The following is a 19,345-nucleotide window of genomic DNA, read 5'->3' as shown; positions in this document are numbered from 1 at the left end:
TAAAAAAATTAATTTAGGGGGGCAGTCACCTAAATGTTGCCTCATTTTAAAGCAATAAAATTGTTCAAACACTTTGCGCAGGTGTCAGGATAACACCTTCCAACCCTGTCATGTGGATCTGCATGTTGAGCAAGCTGACTGCTTGATCAAAGTCCTCAATTCAATTTATTTTATTTGCCCAAAATCACATATTCCAGATATGTGACAGAGAGCTTTACAATCTGTACACATATAACATCCTCTGTCCCGGGACCTCACATTGGATCAGGAAAAAAAACTCCCACCCAAAAAATCCTTTAACAGGTAGAAAAAAGAGAATAAACAGAGGAGGACCCCTCTATCAGGATCAGAAGTGCAATAAATGTCACGTGTACAGAATGAACAACATAACACAATTACAACACATTCAATTCTATTCATATAATGAGAGTAGTAGGCAAGATGAAAAGTTACAACTACCAAAAAATAACAGCAACAGTGGATATAGTAGATTAATAATTAAAATAAAAGCAGTACTGATATTGGCAATAATTGCAATGCAACTAATAATAATAATATTGATAATAGCAGTAGGTATCGGGCAGGACCAGGTTCCAAATAAAACCACCATCCATGTGTGTATCCAGCATTTGTGTGCTACCTAATATTACGTTAGCACAATAGGGTCAATATTCATTGGGCTCATTATCTTGGTTGAGACAATTCTTCTCCAATTTCTTCTTGCTCAAGCCCTCTGTCTGTACTGGTAGAGTCCACCAGGCAGAGGAACAGACATCTGAATGAGGTCATAAGTTCAGTTTCTTCTTCTCATACTCAGAATTTCAGCGCGTCCTTAACCCAGGAAGGTGTCTGGTGGGGGCACTATTTTCCTCTCCTCTCTCTCACTTCTCAGTAAAAAGCATCCATCTCTCAGTGCGCGACGGCTTCCTCTGCATCCTTCATGTTCTCTTCAGATAATAGGATTTGGAGCAGCTTGCACAGATGGAAAATCAGGGAGCGGTCTTCCATCAGCTGTATTAGACCCGCTATTACTTTTTAAAACTCCAATTGCATCCCACCAGGAGTCCAGCACCTCTTTACTCATCTAAATGAGAAATGATAGAGATTAGCGATGTGTTTAATGTGCAGCTGTCGATACGTTTTTTAGTTTTAAAAAGCTACCAAAGATAAATACATATTATATAGGATTCTGATTGATGAAATGTTTCTGTTATGTTTTTTTAGGGCAGCGACAAGGGCGACGTGGACAAGAATAAGTGCTGCACGCTGTGTAACATGTCCTTCACCTCAGCAGTGGTGGCACAGTCCCACTACCAGGGTAAAATCCACGCCAAGAGACTAAAACTGCTACTGGGGGAGCAGCCTGCCATCACAACCAAAGGTATAGCCCCTGTTGAAAATGCATTGTGGGTATAAATGAAAGAGAAGCTATACTACATCTGGCTAATGGGGATTTATTAACGAATGAATGCCGTATGTGTTGTACCTGTAAAGTGGAGTAGAATCTCGTAGTTGATTTTAAATAATTATGTGTATCAGTACAGAATCAATGTGTGTTCTCCCACATCTCTCCCACTGTTGACTCTGAGGTGCAGTCCTAACAAATAGCATTTTCAATATCTGATATATTATTATCGAGTGTACATATTCGTCTATATATTAGTGCGTAGTTGCACTGTTTTGATTCACTCCTCTGAATAATTACATTCACACAGAGATGATGCACGGGTCAGAATATACTGCACATTCACCAATACAGCAGCTGAAGGAACACATGTACGCTAGTTGTTGTTTTTGTAAGTGAGCTTCTGTGTTTCGGGTCGTATCTTTGGCATCAGCACTAAGCACTTTTTGAAATTAGTAGTGCACTTTTATATCTGATTGACCTTGGTTGCCATGGTCTGACATTCGCTCATCACTTCTATTAAAATTATTATTTTGGATGGTCAGTTGCCAACTTACTATGTCTGCAATCCAGTTATCCCCTTCCCTTATTCAATTCAATTCAATTTATTTTATACAGCCCAATATCACAAATTACAAACTCCCCTCAGAGGGCTTTACAATCTGTACACATACACATCCCTGTCCCAGGACCTCACATCGGATAAAGAAAAACTCCCAAATAATAGAAAAAACCCTTTCAGGGGAAAAAAGGGAAGAACCCTTCAGGAGAGCAACAGAGGAGGATCCCTCTCCCCGGATGGACAGATGCAATAGATGTCATGTGACCAGATGAACAGAGTTACAGAGTTACAACACATTCTATGAATTTGACAGAAATGTATGAATAATTAGTTAGTTATACTCTCTTGCCTCCTCCATTACTTTTGAGCTCACCTTGAGGTGTCAGTGCTGTACCTTTTCTTACTGCTATATCTAAGCATCAACAAAACAGAAGTAGAATGATTCTGTAAGAAAGCATGGATCCATCCATCCATCCTCATCAGCTTATCCAGGATCGGGTCGCAGTGACAGCCCGGAAACCTCCAAGGGCGTACTAATGAGGATCTAATCAGGATCATATAATCAGGATCTAATTAGGATAATCTATCATCTGCCCAAGAGGCATCATGATTAGATGCCCAAACCACCTCAGCTAACTCCTTTCGACGCAAAGGAGTAGCGCTAGCCTATCTCTAAGGCTGAGCCCCGCCACTCTATGGCGGAAACTTATTTTGTCCGCTTGTAGCTGCAACCTCGTTCTTTCTGTCACGACCCAGAGTACCGGACCATAGGTGAGGGTTGGAACGTAGAACATCCTGTAAATTGAGAGCTGAGCCGGAAAGCAAAGCTCCCTCTTCACCAAGACGGTCCGGTGCAGCGCCTGTCTTACTGCTGTAGCCACACCTATCTGCCTGTTGATCTCCCACTCCATCTTACCCTTACTCATGAACAAGACTCTGAGATACTTGAACTCATTCCCCACCTGGATGGAGCAATCCACCGGTTTCCGGCAGAGCACCATGGCCTCAGATTTGGAGTTGCTAACTCTCATCCCCGCCGCTTCACACTCAGCTGAAAATCTCCCCAGTGAATGCTGTAGGTCACAGTTCGAGGAGGCCAACAGGAGCACATCATGTATAACCCTCAGACCTGCAAACTAAAGCACACATCGCGAAAGCTTGAAATCATATGGCGTTCCACCAATCTGGAAGAATCACGCTTAGTTTGGCGAGATAGTCTTAAAACATATGAAGGCTCTCCGTAATGCCAGATCAGCCTTTTATTCATCAGTAATAGAGAAAAATAAGAACAACCCCTCTTTAGCACTGTGGCCAGGCTAACAGAGAGTCACAGCTCTGTGGAGCCGTGTATTCCTATAGACCTCAGTAGTAATCACTTCATGAACTTCTCCAATGAAAAGATTTTAACTATTAGAGGCAAGATTGATGATCTCTTGCCCTCAACCTGTGCCAATCTGTCCTCAAGTGGCGTGGCCTTTCTCCCATCAACCTTGACCAATTGTCCTCAACAGTTTCTACTTCTAAACCGTCTACCTGTCTCTTAGACCCCATCCCAACGAGGCTACTTAAAGACGTGTTGCCTTTAATTGGCACCTCTCTGCTGGATATTGTTAATGTGTCTTTGCTAACAGGCCATGTACCACATTCCTTCAAAGTAGCTGTAATTAAACCTCTCCTGAAGAAGCCCACTCTTAATCCAGAGGTGTTGGCTAACTACAGACCGATCTCTAACCTTCCCTTCCTCTCTAGGATCCTTGAGAAAGTAGTCGCAAATCAGTTGTGTGACTTTTTACATCAGAATAGTTTATTTTAGGAGTTTCCGTCAGGATTTAGAAAACACCACAGCACAGAGACAGCACTGGTGAAAATTACAAATGACCTCCTAATTGCATCAGATTAAGGACTCATCTCCGTACTGGTATTATTAGACCTTAGTGCTGCGTTCGACACCATTAATCATGACATCCTATTACAGAGACTGGATCAGTCGATTGACATTTCAGGTACCGCACTAAGTTGGTTTAAATCCTATTTATCAGACCGATCTGAGTTTGTATTTGTAAACGATGAAGCCTTGATGACCACCAACATTAATCACGGAGTTCCACAAGGTTTATTGCTTGGACCAATTTTATTTACCTTTATATATGCTTCCTTTGGGCAACATTATCAGGAAACACTATAAACTTTCATTGTTATGCAGATGATACTCAATTCTATCTATCGATCAAACCAGAGGAGACCAACCAGCTCGCTAAAATTCAAGAATGTCTTAAAGACATAAAAACATGGATGACCTCCAACTTCCTGATGTTAAACTCAGACAAAACTGAAGTTATTTTACTGGGCCCTGAACACCTCAGAGATCAATTATCTGGTGATGTGGTTTCTGTAGATGGCATTGCCCTGGCATCCAACACCACTATGAAGAATCTCGGCGTTACCTTTGATTGGGACTTGTATTCTTTCATCTACGTAACATTTCAAAAATCAGGCACATCTTGTCTCAAAAAGATGCAGAAAAGCTGGTTCACGCGTTTGTTACTTCCAGACTAGATTACTGCAACTCCTTATTATCAGGCTGCTCTAATAAGTCTCTTAATTCCTTCCAGTTGATCCATAATGCTGCAGCTCGTGTACTCACAAAAACTAAGAACATTCGCAACACTTTTGGTGTGAACGCAGCATTAGGCTTGATACTGAAAATTCCAGCATGTCAGGATTCTTGGGGCCATTTACAACTCACTAACAGCAACCCAACAAGATGGTGTTGTTGACAAGGTTTTGCTGTGTGCATCAATGCATGCGTTATTTAAATTGAATCACCAACTGCTCTCTACCCCAGAGGTGATTGACGTTTTCTGCTTTTGTAATCCACTTACAACTTGGCAGTTGTGTGAGAATAATGAGTGAAGGTTATGGGGAAACAGTGAATAAGAAAATGGTAAATATTATATTTTCAGATTTTTCTGTCCCTCACTCTCACCTCTCAGGGCCGCAGTGAGCAGTATGGATGTGAATAGATCAGCCTTGAGCTTTGTTTGTTTTCTTTTGTTTGTCGGCTCTCCATTTATACATACTTCACAACTTTATGCTTTACTTTGGGCTTACTTTTCTTTTAGTTTGTTGTAAGGGTTCTGTTGACTGATAAGTCAATGTATTTTGATCGTGGTCATATATATATATATAGTTTTTTGGAAGTCTGATGTCAACATCATACAAATCCAAAATGTTCATCATTGATCCCAAATTGTATATATCTACAATTATTTATGAAATGTTTGCCCTTTCCCTCCTCCGCCCTGCTCTTCCTCCTTCCTTCATGCAGACAGACCTTGGTGAAGGAAGGAGGACAGTGTCTACAGTGTATGAATGTAACATGATTGTAAGTCGCTTTGGATCAAAGCGTCAGCTAAATGACATGTAATGTAATGTTGTTTGGCTGCGGCCCTGAGAGGTGAGAGTGAGAGACATTACATTACATGTCATTTAGCTGACGCTTTGATCCAAAGCGACTTACAATCATGTTACATTCATACACTGTAGAACAGCTACAGGGAACAATTCAGGGTTAAGAGTCTTGCTCAAGGACACATCGACTAGGGCGGGGATTGAACCACCAACCCCCTGATTGAAAGACAGAGCTGCTAACCACTGACCCACAGTCGCCCTAGACAGAAAGGCAAAATAGAAGATGACGCCTCAAACAATAATAAGATCAATTCTGTTATCGTCCCTTTTCGCTGGCGCCAATCAGACTAGGTCAAGATGAGCTGTCAGAGTTCAGCAATACAGATACATTTAGAAGAACACTAGGATACATTTCCACCACACTGTTCCTGCTTCCACACATCTGTAACCTTGGTGTCATCTTCGATCAAACCCTCTCCGCAGAACGCAACATCCTGCAACCTCAGATCCACCGATGCCAACCTCCTTGCTACTTAATTACTACTCTGTCCAAGTATCGGATTGGGGGGACAGGGCCTTCTCCATTGCTACTTCCTCCCTCTGGAACTCTCTCCCCCAGCACCTCAGACATACTGCATCACTCGCCACTTTTAAAACAGCACTTACAACTGCTTTTAACCTGTGATGCTAGTTAAGTATGTTTTTGTTTTGTTTCTTCCCGTCATTTAATCTCTCTTCAGTCCATTGTTGTTGCTTCTATTGTTTCTGTTTCTACCTTTTTTAAAGCGCTGTACAAATAAAATGTATTATTATTATTATTAATATTATTGGACCATTCTGAATGTATCCCTTATTAGTACTGCAGCCTCTAAACTGGTGGGATTGAATCAGGAGATTGGCGCACAAAGCTCTTCTTGTCTTTGACTTAGTGTTTGTTGGACAGAGCCTTGAATTCACTTCAGCTGTACCAGAATATTATAGGAAGTAGAACATAATGTGTGGAGTCTGCAAAACTACTTCAGACAGTATTTGCACTGTTAAACCCACAGGAAAACTTTCTTTTGTATTACACCTGAAAAAGAAATAACAATAAGAGCCAACATTTATATCTGAGTCGGCCAGAATGTAATAAACTCTGAGCTCTGAGTTGATTAACCCTGAGATGGGAAACTCTTGAGTTTAAAACTGCATTTTAAACATCATGGGAAGCTAAACCTCTCTAATAATAGTCATAGATATGATGAAAGTTAAGTTAAGTTCCGACTGCCTCTCGGGACCTGCTGTTCTTCCAATTGCTGTCAGCTGGTATTCAGCTGCACTCTCTAGCTTGCCAAGCATTTCCCCTCATTCACCCCAAACACCAAATATCCATTAATTTTCTGCCATTGTAAATTATTTACAAATTACAATAAACACTGATACAGCATCTCTGTTGTTATGGGAGAGCCTTATAAAGTCGATGCAAGCCTTTTTTCCCCCTTGGTCTACATCGTCCCTTTGGGTCCATAACCCTAATTCAAAACCCATAATAAACATTTAAAAAATGCTCACTCGCCAATGTGCAATCGTAATGTTGAAAAGCCCAGCGTAAGCAGTTGTTTTGATTTAGTATTCTCTTTCTCATCGCGCAAGAATTTATCAAAAAATTAATATTTAATGATTTTCCCGCAGGCGGAATCCTCAGCTCCTGTATTACTCTTAGCCTCTATAGGCAACCACATAACGCTTGTTTTCCATTTAACTCAGGCATAGTTGGATTAATGAATATGTTCACTAACCTATATACCGTAGCACATGCTCATCTGCATGCATATCAGCTGCTAGTGTTGCAATGGGTTTTAATGGCCGATCAGCTGATGGATTTCTAAACAGTCTGCTTCGTCAGATACGTTTCAGCTTCGTTCAGATTGAACATTTTGAGTCGTACAGGGTCTGTGGGCAGAATAGAGGGTGGTGAGGATTGTAGGAAGAGAGAACTGCATGGACAAGAGTACTTTGATCCCCTCTTGTCACAGAGGCTGACTCTCCTCAGATGTATACCCCTGTTAAATAGGTCTGCTATAGGCTTCTCGGACTGCATACAAATGCCATGCAAGGAGGGGATTTGGCTTTTAAACCCAACTGAGTGCTCTTCAATAGTACAGCTATTTGATGCATCCATGAGGCACATGAAAACACTGTGTGTGGCTTTGAGGGGATGAAAGGTATGCGTTTGCTTTGCTCTGCTGTAGATTAGTCTTTTAATGGATTGTTAATCTACTTGTATTTACTCGGTGATAAGATAAATCTTCAATGATGAACTAAATCTTCTCACAAAATCTCCCTGAAGCCCAAAACAGAGCAAACAAAAGAATAAGAATGAGCTTTAAATTGACAGCTAACAAAGACAACACAACACAGAACAGTAAAGGTTTCCGATGGCAGAGCGAAAGTGTTTGCTGCAGTGTTTCCTTTGCACCAATACCTCACAACTCCGGTTTGTCTTAACTCCCTACCAATGAAGCACATACACAAGCTGCTCTGTAGTTCATGGAATAAATTGAAATTGCTTTTTGAAAATAGGGCCGTTCATGTAAAGCAGCCTTTTGAAATGTACGCTTGTCATCCAGGCACAGTTGTAAGCATCTCCCTGCAGACACTAAGTGATGTGAATATGATTATTACTGTCACAGAGCATGTTGCTGCTGAAGGACAGGGATGCTACTATCTGAATAAGAATCACTTTGAATTCCAAGTAGAAAACCTACCAGGCCAGTAAACTCCCGCAGTGTGCATGTATGCGTGTATGTCCTCTGACTAACAGCTACAACGCTGTTTAAATGTGGCATGTGTACTGTCTCCTTGACTTGATGATGATAAATAAAGACCATCAGGCTAGCATGATTCATACCCTGCTGTACCCATGATTCTCCAAAAAAGGTTCTTCTCAGAAACCACTGTCAAAAGAAATTCAGGATGATGCTACAGTCCTCTCAGTGTTTTCAGGAGCCCACTTAGCAGCTCGTGAAGTAATGTCTGTGCAGCAAAAGAAGGAACATTTTTTGTCCTGCCGGCATTCAAACCTATAATATAGAGAAGCAAGGGCCTTTTCATTTACAAGTGTCCTTTATGCAGCAGGTGCCACACCGAGGCAAAACCATCTGCCTCTTGGCGATGGCCATGAGCCCCGCCTTCTGAGCCGAGCTGAACCCTCAATCAAAGCACAGAAGGGTGTGAAACAGTATGGCTTTAATGATGCACTAAATGGGAGGAAAGGCTTTCATTCCTTTATGTGGCTGATTATGAGAGCCATCGTGCAAAAACCTGATGTGATCTGAATGAGGAGTCTGTCACCTTGAACGTAAACACATAAAACTGGTAGGCCGGGAGACAAATGGCCGGGACTCTGTCGTAAAGAATATATATATATATATATATATATATATATAACGGTGTGATTACATTTTGCTGCAGGAGGATATGTATGGTGAGGTTTCACTGATACTGATGATAAATGAGCTTTGCCAAGGTCATTTAATGATGCCCCTTTAATTCCTAAAGACTTTCCAGTTTATCTTGCTCGAGAGTGAAGGGAAATAATTAGACATAAGTCTCTTATTCCTTCAACTTTTGTCGACACAAGAGATTTGATCATCTACATTTCCGTACATGTATTCGTCATTTTCATGTATCTTAAAAATGCAGCCAGATACAGTTAAAAAGCTATATTAAACATTGATTACTTTGTTTAATACAGAAAATTGCACATCCCATGAACAAACAACAAGCATGAGCACTTAAGCCATCATAGCTTGGGTTTGTCCATATCATAAAAGTCACCTTTCTACACCGTTTAATCCTGTGTGTCCTGCTGTAATGACAGACATATCTGAGCTCACTGTCTCCCCGTTGTGTGATGTTTGTCCTGTGAATGTGTAGGGCTCATAGGAAATGGTGTTTGTTAAAGATAGCTCTCATATATAGCTTCAAGTGTTTTGGCCTAAGAATCATAAATTAGCAGCATTGCAAATAATAATTGGATTTTTGCAAAGAAATCAACCCACTGTCTTGTTCCAAGAGTCATTGTACAATTATTATAGTATTAAACAACCCCTTATTTTATCATTAACTCAAGAATGTGTTTCCTAGTTTCAAGTATTTTCACACCTAAACACATTTTTTTACTTCTGGAACAAAACCTAGAAGTTTTGGTTTCACTCTGGCCATCTATAAAAACAATGATGTGTCTCGTTCAGCCGCATTGATCTTCCCTATTTTTCTGTTCATGTTTTTTAAATGTTGAGTCCCATAATGTTGTAGAAGTGCAATGCCAGAAAGTGGAGCACTGAGATCACCCACCTGATCAAAACGTCATTTATTATTTCAGATCATTTGTCAAAGCTGTTGTGAAGTTCATTCTTATTGGTGTATAGTTTTATGTGGCCTAACTGAAGTGCTTTTTACCTTGGCCACGGTGAAGTCTAAAATCCTTGCTTGACTGTGTGATAGGACACCTCTGTGTATGCGCTGTTTTCTGAGTGAAAAAGGCTTGTTGCCAGTCTGCCAGTGACAGAGTGGGTGGACAGAAGCAGTCGGGAGAAGCACGCGGCACACCCATGCAGCCTGTACAGTACCCGCAACAACAATAAACGCTTTGAGAACCACGATTTGAGTGTGTCGCCATCATCGCGCTACGAGAGACCAGTCTACATGTGCTTTGTGGACTTGGAGGAGGCTTTCGACCGGGTCCCTCTGGGGTTTTTGTGGGGGGTGCTTCGGGAGCACGGGGTGCCGGACCCATTGCAACGGGCCATCAGCTCTCTGTACGCCTCCAGTAGGAGCTGTGTTCGTATTCTCGGCATTAAGTCAGACACGTTCCCGGTGAAGTTGGCCTCTGCCAGGGCTGCCCTTTAGCACCGATCCTGTTCTTTTCATGGACAGGTTATCGACAATGTAAAATCTAATTAGTGAACCGTACTTAAAAAAAGTATGCAAACCGATTGCCTTAAAAAGACATGCAAGTAAAGTTGAATACAATATGTTGTACGAACACATGCTTATTTAGTGTAGTTGTCAGGAGTACTTCAGACTTTACTCAAGATGTACTGTTGACCTTGTATACTATAAAGCTGACTTGACTTTTTTACTTTTGAAAAAGTAATTGGCCTACTTAAAATTACTCTTTCAAAAGTAAAAAAGTCGAGTCAGCTTTATTGTCAATTTCTCGTCTAAACATACAGAAGAATTGTAAAACGTTTCTCTCTTGTCCAACGGTGATATATATAAACAAATGATCTTTCTGTATTAGCAGCAGTCAGACAGAGGGGGAGGGGGAGAGTTTGGAGAGAGTTCAGCTTCCTAACAGCCTGGTGGACAAAGCTGTTTGTCAGTCTGGTGGTGCGAGTACGGAGGCTCCGGTATCTTCTCCCAGAGGCCAGGAGGATGAAGAGACTGTGTGAGGGGGGGCTGGAGTCGCTCAGTCAGGGTCACTTTGCGGGTGAGGCGTGTGTTCTATATGTCCTGCAGGGAGGGCAGTGAGGCACCAATGATCCTTCCAGCTGTGTTCACTATGCGCTGCAGGGCTTTCTGGTTGTGGTCAGTGCAGCTTCCGCCCCACACAGTGATGCAGTTTGTCAGGATGCACTCAATGGTGCCTTGGAAAAACGTGCACATGATGGATGGATGGTGGGGGTCTCGTTTTATTGAGTTTGCGGAGGAAGTAGAGGCGCCTCTGGGCTTTCTTCGCCAGTAATGTTGTGTTGGTTGTCCACGAGAGGTCCTCACTGATGCACCCCCAGGAATTTGGTGCTGCTCACTCTCTCTATTACATTAGGTTAGATTTTAATTTATTCATCCCCAGGGGGAGATTTTGCAGCAGCAACACATTTTTTACAAATATACAATACAATAAAATAAAATAGCAGGGCATGTTAAATTTAAGAATTTAAATAATAAAGGAAATGAAAATGTCAAAAATAAAATAAAAGTGAAAGTGTATACAGTGTCTCTAAAGTATAAAGTGACAGCGGTGCAAGGTTTATTGATAATCAGTTTGAGGAGGATTTGGCCAGAGGAGATTTATTATAAAGTCTAATAGCAGTGGTCAGGAATGTTCTCCTGTATCTGGAATGTTCTCCTGTATCTGTCCTTGTGAAGCAGTCTGTTGGAGAACGTTCTCCGCTGTCCCTGCAGTAGGTGGTGGAGAAGGTGGTCCGGGTTATCCAATATGGACAATACTTTCTTCAGTAGAACATCTCCAACATCTTGCTGCACGCATCGAAGGATCCAAGTCGACTCCTCCCCTTCTTGTACACAGCGTTGATGTTGGCCTTCCAGTTCAGTCTGTTGTCGATGGAGAGACTAGGAACCTGTACTCCTCCACCATGTCCACATCCTCCTCCACCATGTCCACATCCTGTCCCAGAACCCTCAGCGGTTGTGGAGCTGTCGTCTTCCTCCTGAAGTCCACCACCATCTCTCTGGTCTTGGCCACGTTCAGAAGCAGGTGACTTCTACCGGCCCACTCCACAAAGTCATCCACTACTGCCCTGTACTCCTCCCATCCATCCTTAATACACCCGACCACTGCAGAGTCATCAGAGTACTTCTGCAGATGGCTTGACCCCGAGTTGTCCTGGAAGTCAGTGGTGTATAGGGTGAACAGGAAGGGAGACAGAACAGTTTCCTGTGGGGCTCCAACATCACTGACCACCGTCCCAGACAGCACAAGGCCCAGTCGGACATACTGTGGTCTGCCTGTGAGGTAGTCAATGATCCAAGAGACGGTGGACGAGTTGACCTCCACCACCGCAGCTTCTCACTCAGCAGCAGTGGTTGGATGGTATTGAAGGCACTGGAGAAGTCAAAGAAAGTGATTCTCACACAGCCACCGGTTCCATCCAGGTGCGACTGAGCTCGCTGCAGCAGGTAGATGATGGTGATGGTGACGTCCACTCCACGAGGCTGGTAAGCAAACTGCAGAGGGTCCAGTGAGAATGTCATCTGCGGTCGAATGTGAGCCAAGACCAGCCTCTCCAGCACCTTCATCACATGGGATGGGAGGGCAACTGGTTGGAAGTCCTTGAGGTCAGATGAAGTTGACTTCTTTGGAACAGGGACCAGGCACAACGTCTTCCACAGCACCGGGACTTCCTCCTGTCTCAGGCTCAGGTTGTAGAGGTGACCCTGGGGCTGATGCCATCAGGTCCTGCAGCTTTGCCTTGGTGGAGTCTCTCCAGCTGTCTTCTCACCTGGTCAGTCGTCACAGAGAAGGGGGCGGAGGGGGAAAGAAGCCTTTGTGCAGCTCACCAGGGGGTACAGAAGGGGATGTGTGTTGTGTGGGGGGAGACAGATGAGGTCAAGTTTAGTGAAGAAGCAGTTTAGCGCGTTTAGCTCGTTTAACAACAGCTTGTCTCAGAGAAACCAGTATTAAATATACCCGTTGCGCAGTCCTTCAACACACGACCGGGGATGTCCTCTGGACCTGCTGCCTTGCGGGTGTTGATAGTGGAGAGTGTCCTCTTCACGCTAGCAGCAGACAGGCACAGAGCCTGATCGTAGGGAGGGGACGGAGTCTTGTGTGAATGTGTGCTGTTCTGTGTTTCAAACTGTAAGTTTGATAATTTACAGAGGAATTTCTTTTCAATAACAATTTAAATACCAAATGCTCAGTTATGCTACATGGCTTTGCCAATTTACTTCTATAGGAGTATTGTGAACAATGCGGTCTTTTTTGCCTACATAAAAGGCCAGTGGCGTTAATTCTGCATTAACAATAACAAGCAGTTTATAGACCAAAATTGGTAAAGAACAAATGGGCTGACAAGTGCAAAACGGCTTCATTCAATAAGCAGAACAATATGAAAGATGAATTACTGCGGCAATGGATCTTACACTTGTATTTTGAACATACACCAGCAGCCTTAGATGTAACCTGCTGATCAACTCATGGGCTGAGTGCCTCAATTTAGTTAACATAACAATAAAAGGCAACTGAATCCACTGGGATCAACAAGTTAGATCTAATGCTAAAATGTCAACACGCATACGGTTATTTATGTGTTTAAGTGTTTGCAGTTTTGGTGAGTTTGTCCTGTCCCAAGCTAAGCATCAGTCTTTGAATGAAGTTAAGTGTTTTTCATGGCTCTAGGGTAGTCCAGGTGTTTTTTCTTGCTGGGTCAAGGCTGTTAGCTGTGGGGTAGGGCGGCCATATGCTACGATTTCCTGATTTTCCTCAAACGTCCTCCTTGAGAATGGCGTTGGAAGTAAATCTGCCACCAAGTCCGGTTCTAGTACTCCTCCTTCAGCCATAGATGAAAGAACTAAAATACTATAAATTCAATTACTTCTGGAAACAACCTTTTCAATAACATGAACCGTGCTATAGTTTCCTGTTAGACGGCGAATCACGGTAGCCGATTGACCATTAACATGCGCTGTGATTGGATAACGATGCTGTTAAGCAGCTACCTATGCATGAGGAATACCAGAGGCCTGAAGCAGAGGAACACATGAGACTGTGCAATAAGAAAATAAGCTAATAGGGAAAAATAATTCTAATACATGTAGTGTATTTGTGAAATACAATTAAAGTATAAAATAGATATAACTTTTAATTATTAAAAAATAAAAAAATAGCTATAACTTTGTGATTCTGTTTAGGCCTTCAGAGAAGGCTTTGAAGGCCCTCACAGCCCACCACAGACCTTGGCGGAATTTTTTCAAATTTGGAATAAAGGTCCACTTGGATGTAAGGTTCAAATATCACTGACCTCACAAAACTCTGGCCATAACTCAAGAATGAATATGCTAAACTCACGGTAGCTAACATTAGCAGCCGTCAGAAACACAAAACATTTTACACACAGTTATTGGTTATTTGTTACTACTTGAGGGTTTTAAGTTAGCTTAACTCAAACCAATTGTTTTTGCTAATTGTTAATTTGTAAAAACTAGTAAGAAGTGATATTTCTGATAGTTAACTAATTTAATGTAAATCAGGACTTAAGCTATTACATTTTATAGTGTATGTGCAGCTGGGAGGTGGAGAACGTCATGTTTGGGGTTCTCGGGATCACCTCGGAGTGCCTACCCCAAGCGAAGGAGTTGAAGTATCTCGGGCTCTTGTTCACGAGTGAGAGTAAGATGGAGCGGGAGGTCGACAAGCGGATCTGTGCAGCTGCAGCAGTCAAACGGCCGCTGCACCGGAATGTCTTGGTGAAGCCCTAGGGAGCTGAGACGGACGGCAAAGCTCTCAATCTACCGGTCGCTCTACATTCCGAACGAGCGAACTCTGGGTCGTGACCGAAAGAATGAGGTCACAAGCGGCCAAAATGAGTTTCCTCAGCCTTACAGATAGGGTAAGGAGCTCGGACATCAGGAGGGAACTTGGAGTTGAGGCGCTACTCCTTTGGGTCAAAAGGAGTCAGCTGAGGTGGTTTGGGCATCTAATCTAATCAGGATGCCTCCTGGACGTCTCCCACTGGAGGATTTTTTCCAGGCACGCCCAATTATTAAGAGACACCAGGGAAGACCCAGAACACGCTGCAGGGATTAAATCTCCCAGCTAGCCTGGGAACGCCTTGGGATCCCCCAGAATGAGTGAGAAAATGTTGCGGGGGGAGAGGGAAGTCTGGGTCTGCCTGTTTGGACTGCTGCCACCGCGACATGACCCCAGATAAGCGGAAGTTAATGGGTAGATGGAAGGACGGATGGTTAGACAGTCCTGATTGGCCGGTGACACACTGCATGGTAGGCCGTGCCATCAGTGTATGAATGGGTGTGAATGGGTGAATGATGACATGTAGGGGAAAAGTGCTTTGAGTGGTTGAAAGACTAGAAAAGCGTTATACAAGTCCAAGTCCAAATGAGCGATCTTATTACCGGTCTCAAGAATGTGGTCATTTGAATAATATTGGCAAGCAAGGTCAGTACAGTGAAATCAGGTCATTTCAGAGAACGTGTGTAAAATCCACATGGACAGAGTGAGGTGATTTAGTGGTTGTTCTGAGATTGATGCTGATAACATCTTCTCCTGTGATACTGAAGCAGTCGTTTCACAGAGCTGTTCACTAAGATGCGAGTGTTGTCAGGATGTGTAATTAGTTAAATGTTTCATCGTCTAAATGAGTAGATTGATACCACTCCCATGCCTGTACATAGTGAATTGAAATCCATACTCAAGTTCAATGGGCAAAAGAAGTGAGACATCCTTGCTTCGGAGCAGTCATTTTAAGGTGTCGTCAAATGAATATGAGAGTGGCACAACTGTATCATCTGTCTATTGTTTTGTTATAGCCTACCACTGTATTGTAGGATCACTGTCAGACGAGCATTAAAGTGATCATGAATTTATATATTTACTTTTAATTCAACTCACAAAATGTTCAAATGTGACAAGAATAAGTCACGCCTCTTTTATAGGTGTTGAAAAGACTTCAGTAGAGGGTACGCTTGTGCATCCTAACTCATAGCTCCTCTTGCAGGCCTCTCTCCTCAAGATGCATTTAAGGAATTGAGACATCCAGGTCACAGGAAGGAGCACTAAGGAAACAAGGGGGCACAACATAGAGAAATAAGAAGAGCAGCAACAATGCCCCCCTAATAATGATAATAGTAAAAAGCAGCAAACAGAAAGTACACTATAAAGTCAACATGTTGTCAGGAAACAATAATTGTCTCCCTTTTGTTCTTTGTCATCTCCAAAAACAGTAAATATTGAACCTTCTTTTAGTTTTAAATTCTCATTCAAGCTTTAAGATGATGTCTCTATGCCAGAGGTGTCTCAAATTAGACCTTGTTGGCCATAGACAGTGTCAAGCTATCAACTATAGTGTTCTCACTGAATAGCAAAAGAGCAGGTGGGCCTCCTTAAATCTCAAGCTTGGTGGGTAGGCTGGCTGTATGATAGTTGATGTCCTTTAGTTGCTGATGTATGTGGAAAATGCACACCCCGAGTCACTTTTCTTTGAGCAAGGCATTCAATACAAAAACAGCTCATGGACTTCTGTTCTGCAGCTGACCTCTGACCTCCGTTCAAAGGGGACTATGGGGATTAAATTAAATCTGACAGTTGACATTGGCCTATTATTTGGAGAAGTCACCCTATTACCAAAAACCACAGATTAAAATCCTACATATTAGCCAGTTGCTGTTGATGAGAGCATCAGCCAAGTGCTAAATGTAAAACATGATGCAACTTTAAACTATGCTCTGCCTGTGGTTCAGCTCTGAATCACTTCAGGCTGAACTCCCAGAAAGTAATATGCTGACAGTAGAGGTTCTATGCATTCTCTCTCCGCGATGGTTTTCACTGGAGTTGCCACTTTGGCATGTTGACCGGTGTAATGGAACGTAATTGGACAGCACTAACTGTTGACTTGGGGTGGGCCCAGCACTCGAGGGTTACAACTGATTAGGTTGATTGCACGTTTTGCATTGGGGAGCGCTCCGTTCAACGCGGCACTCGTTGGGGGTTATAATGCTGTCATCCATGCATGAAGGCACAAGGCAGCCACGAGGAGAGTAGGCTCTTTAATGCGTTTGCCAAGTAGAATTGAGGTTTTCCTCTTCAGGCATTTATTGGAGATAATAGCTTGTTTTTCAGGGGGCTGCAGAAGCACAGCTGCAGTTGTTGCTGCTGATCAGTGCTCATGAAAGCCCTGACATTGTTTTCTGTCTGCTGGCTACAGACGTCCACTTTAAAGAAGTCGGCTTGTATTTTTACATGCCATTAGTCGTCGGCATTCTTGGTTAAAAACCCTAACACACATTACGTGGCTTTTAAGAAATATGTTTTAAAGTATTATCCTGGAAAAATGTTTTATTCTTAAGCAGTTTTTCCTGCATTGGGCATTTTGAAGTTGCCCTCTTGCTCAATTTCCATTGTGACCATTTCAGCCAAAATTACACTGTCTGTCTTATCGATATATGCATTGCAAGAGTTTTATTTTCATTTTTTATGAAAATGGAATGATATTTTATTCACTATTAAACACAGATATAAATATGATCATGGAATAAATATTGAAGAAATTAGTGGGGCAATAAATGAATAAATATATAAATAAATGTCAATATAGTTCAATAAATGAATAAATACGTTTTCGAAAGGACTGCTTTTATTTATCTTGTGAGACTTTAATTTCCTCATTACACATTTATCTGAAATGCTCTTTTTATTTGCATCTGTTGTATTCAAATACATGTGTGGTTATCACATATTTGAACTCACAAAGCAACAAGACAAGAATTAACTAGAGCCATTTTATTCAATATTGAATAAATGATGATGTGAGATAACCACGCCTTATTCATTTAAATATAATAACATTATATTGACAGATGTATGTATTTATATTCACCTATTTTTGTAAATCAATTTATTTTCATCTATTTCCAGATTTATTTCATAGCCATGTTTATTTTATATTGACTAAAATGGCATTACATGGAAGTTACTCTAATATGATGCAAGGGGAAAAGATATATAGATAATTAGCAAGTGTTGATAAAAGTACATAACAAGTCACTTGTGTCTCTTGTGTCAGTAAAATCCCTGCAGAACTTCAATTCTATGTTTCGTTTTTGTGTTTCCTTCAGAGGCGTCCCCCAGTCCTGTTAAGAGCTCCCCAGAAACGTCTCCCATGACCTCCCCGCGACAGCGCCGCGACTCAGACCGCTACTGCCAGCTATGCAACGCCTGGTTCAACAACCCTGGCATGGCTCAGCAACATTATGATGGCAAAAAGCACAAGAAAAATGCTGCTAGAGCAGACCTACTGGAGCAGTTGGGGAAGACCCTGGACATGGGGGAGATGAAAGGTAGGGAGCACTGCCAAAGTTCATTTGCATGTTCTGACAAAGCACGTTCTCAAACCAAATGCTCCGGAAGTCAGGTGACTTAGTATGAAAAGTAACAAAGTGGAGGAAGGTTGGATGGATCGATAAAACATGGGACTTTAACCCAGGAATTATTATTATTTTAAGTTACATAAGTTTACGTTATGTACTTAACTTCAATGTCATGTAATGTAACTGAAGTTACGTAACAAACCCATATTTTAACCCAAACCACAAACATTTTCCATTTATGAAAAAATATCTTCCATTCAAGTGTCCTTGAGCAAGACCCTGACACCTTACTAGGTTCAAGAGTGCTGTTCTGACCCTGACCTCTGACATTGGCATGAATGTTTAAGGTTGATTTCTACCAACCTAAATTATGCACACAATGATTGATTAATTATATGTTGTAGAAGTAAACAAAATAGACAATCACAAGATTAAATATTCACTTTGAACAGTCAATTAAAAACAACTTGATTTAACGCAGCTGCACTGCAAGTCAAAACATTGTTCACGTGCATGATTTAAAATAATTATTATATATACACTTTATTTGGTTGTTGTTATAGGTTCATTTATGAGTTTTGGAACATGAGCAATTCTTTATTTGATGTTTCTCAAATGCTGTGTAAAGAAAACTAGCCATGCAATAATTACTTTTTTTACAGCCGTGGATGCGGTCGATTCAGACGGAAGCAAAACAGTAAAGTCGGTTTTCTGAAAGACATTAAAATGCTCTGTGGAGCTGAGGGGAGTTAATCATAATTCTCTGTCCGTTCTTCAAGGCGAGAGACACTTTTTAGATTGTGCATGTATTCTTCATTTGACGTATTGTTGAAATTAAAAATATAATAGTGCGGCTTTTAGGATCAAACACTGCCATATGGCTGAGAAGGGGCCTGCTACTCTTTTGAGTAAGTTCAGAAGGCTGTTATTATCTAATCAGATGGTAGATTACCAATACGAATACAAGAAGACGTCAACTTGTAGTGGCTGTAGTAGTTCAAAGGAAGAACAAAGAGTAGAGAGAAAGTTGGGGTGGATGTATGGGTTAAAAAAAAACAGGACTTTCACCCAGGAGACTGCTGTTTGTGTCCCTTTTGAAACTAAATATGAAAGTTGACTAATTTTGCTGTACTTTT

General features: G+C 41.8%; 1 protein-coding gene across 1 annotated transcript in view; it reads left to right on the top strand.

Moving 5' to 3' along the window:
• Window positions 1–19,345, top strand: part of zmat4a (zinc finger, matrin-type 4a) — a 103,825-nt gene that overhangs the window by 67,815 nt on the left and 16,665 nt on the right. Inside the window, exons 4-5 of the mRNA XM_034541364.1 lie at window positions 1,225–1,381; window positions 17,958–18,179. Coding sequence (XP_034397255.1) covers window positions 1,225–1,381; window positions 17,958–18,179 — 379 coding nt within the window. The remainder of the gene's footprint in view (window positions 1–1,224; window positions 1,382–17,957; window positions 18,180–19,345) is intronic.

Source organism: Cyclopterus lumpus, chromosome 9 (genome assembly GCF_009769545.1).
Source record: "Cyclopterus lumpus isolate fCycLum1 chromosome 9, fCycLum1.pri, whole genome shotgun sequence".
Lineage (NCBI taxonomy): Eukaryota > Metazoa > Chordata > Actinopteri > Perciformes > Cyclopteridae > Cyclopterus > Cyclopterus lumpus.
This window is presented reverse-complemented; position numbering and strand designations above follow the sequence as displayed.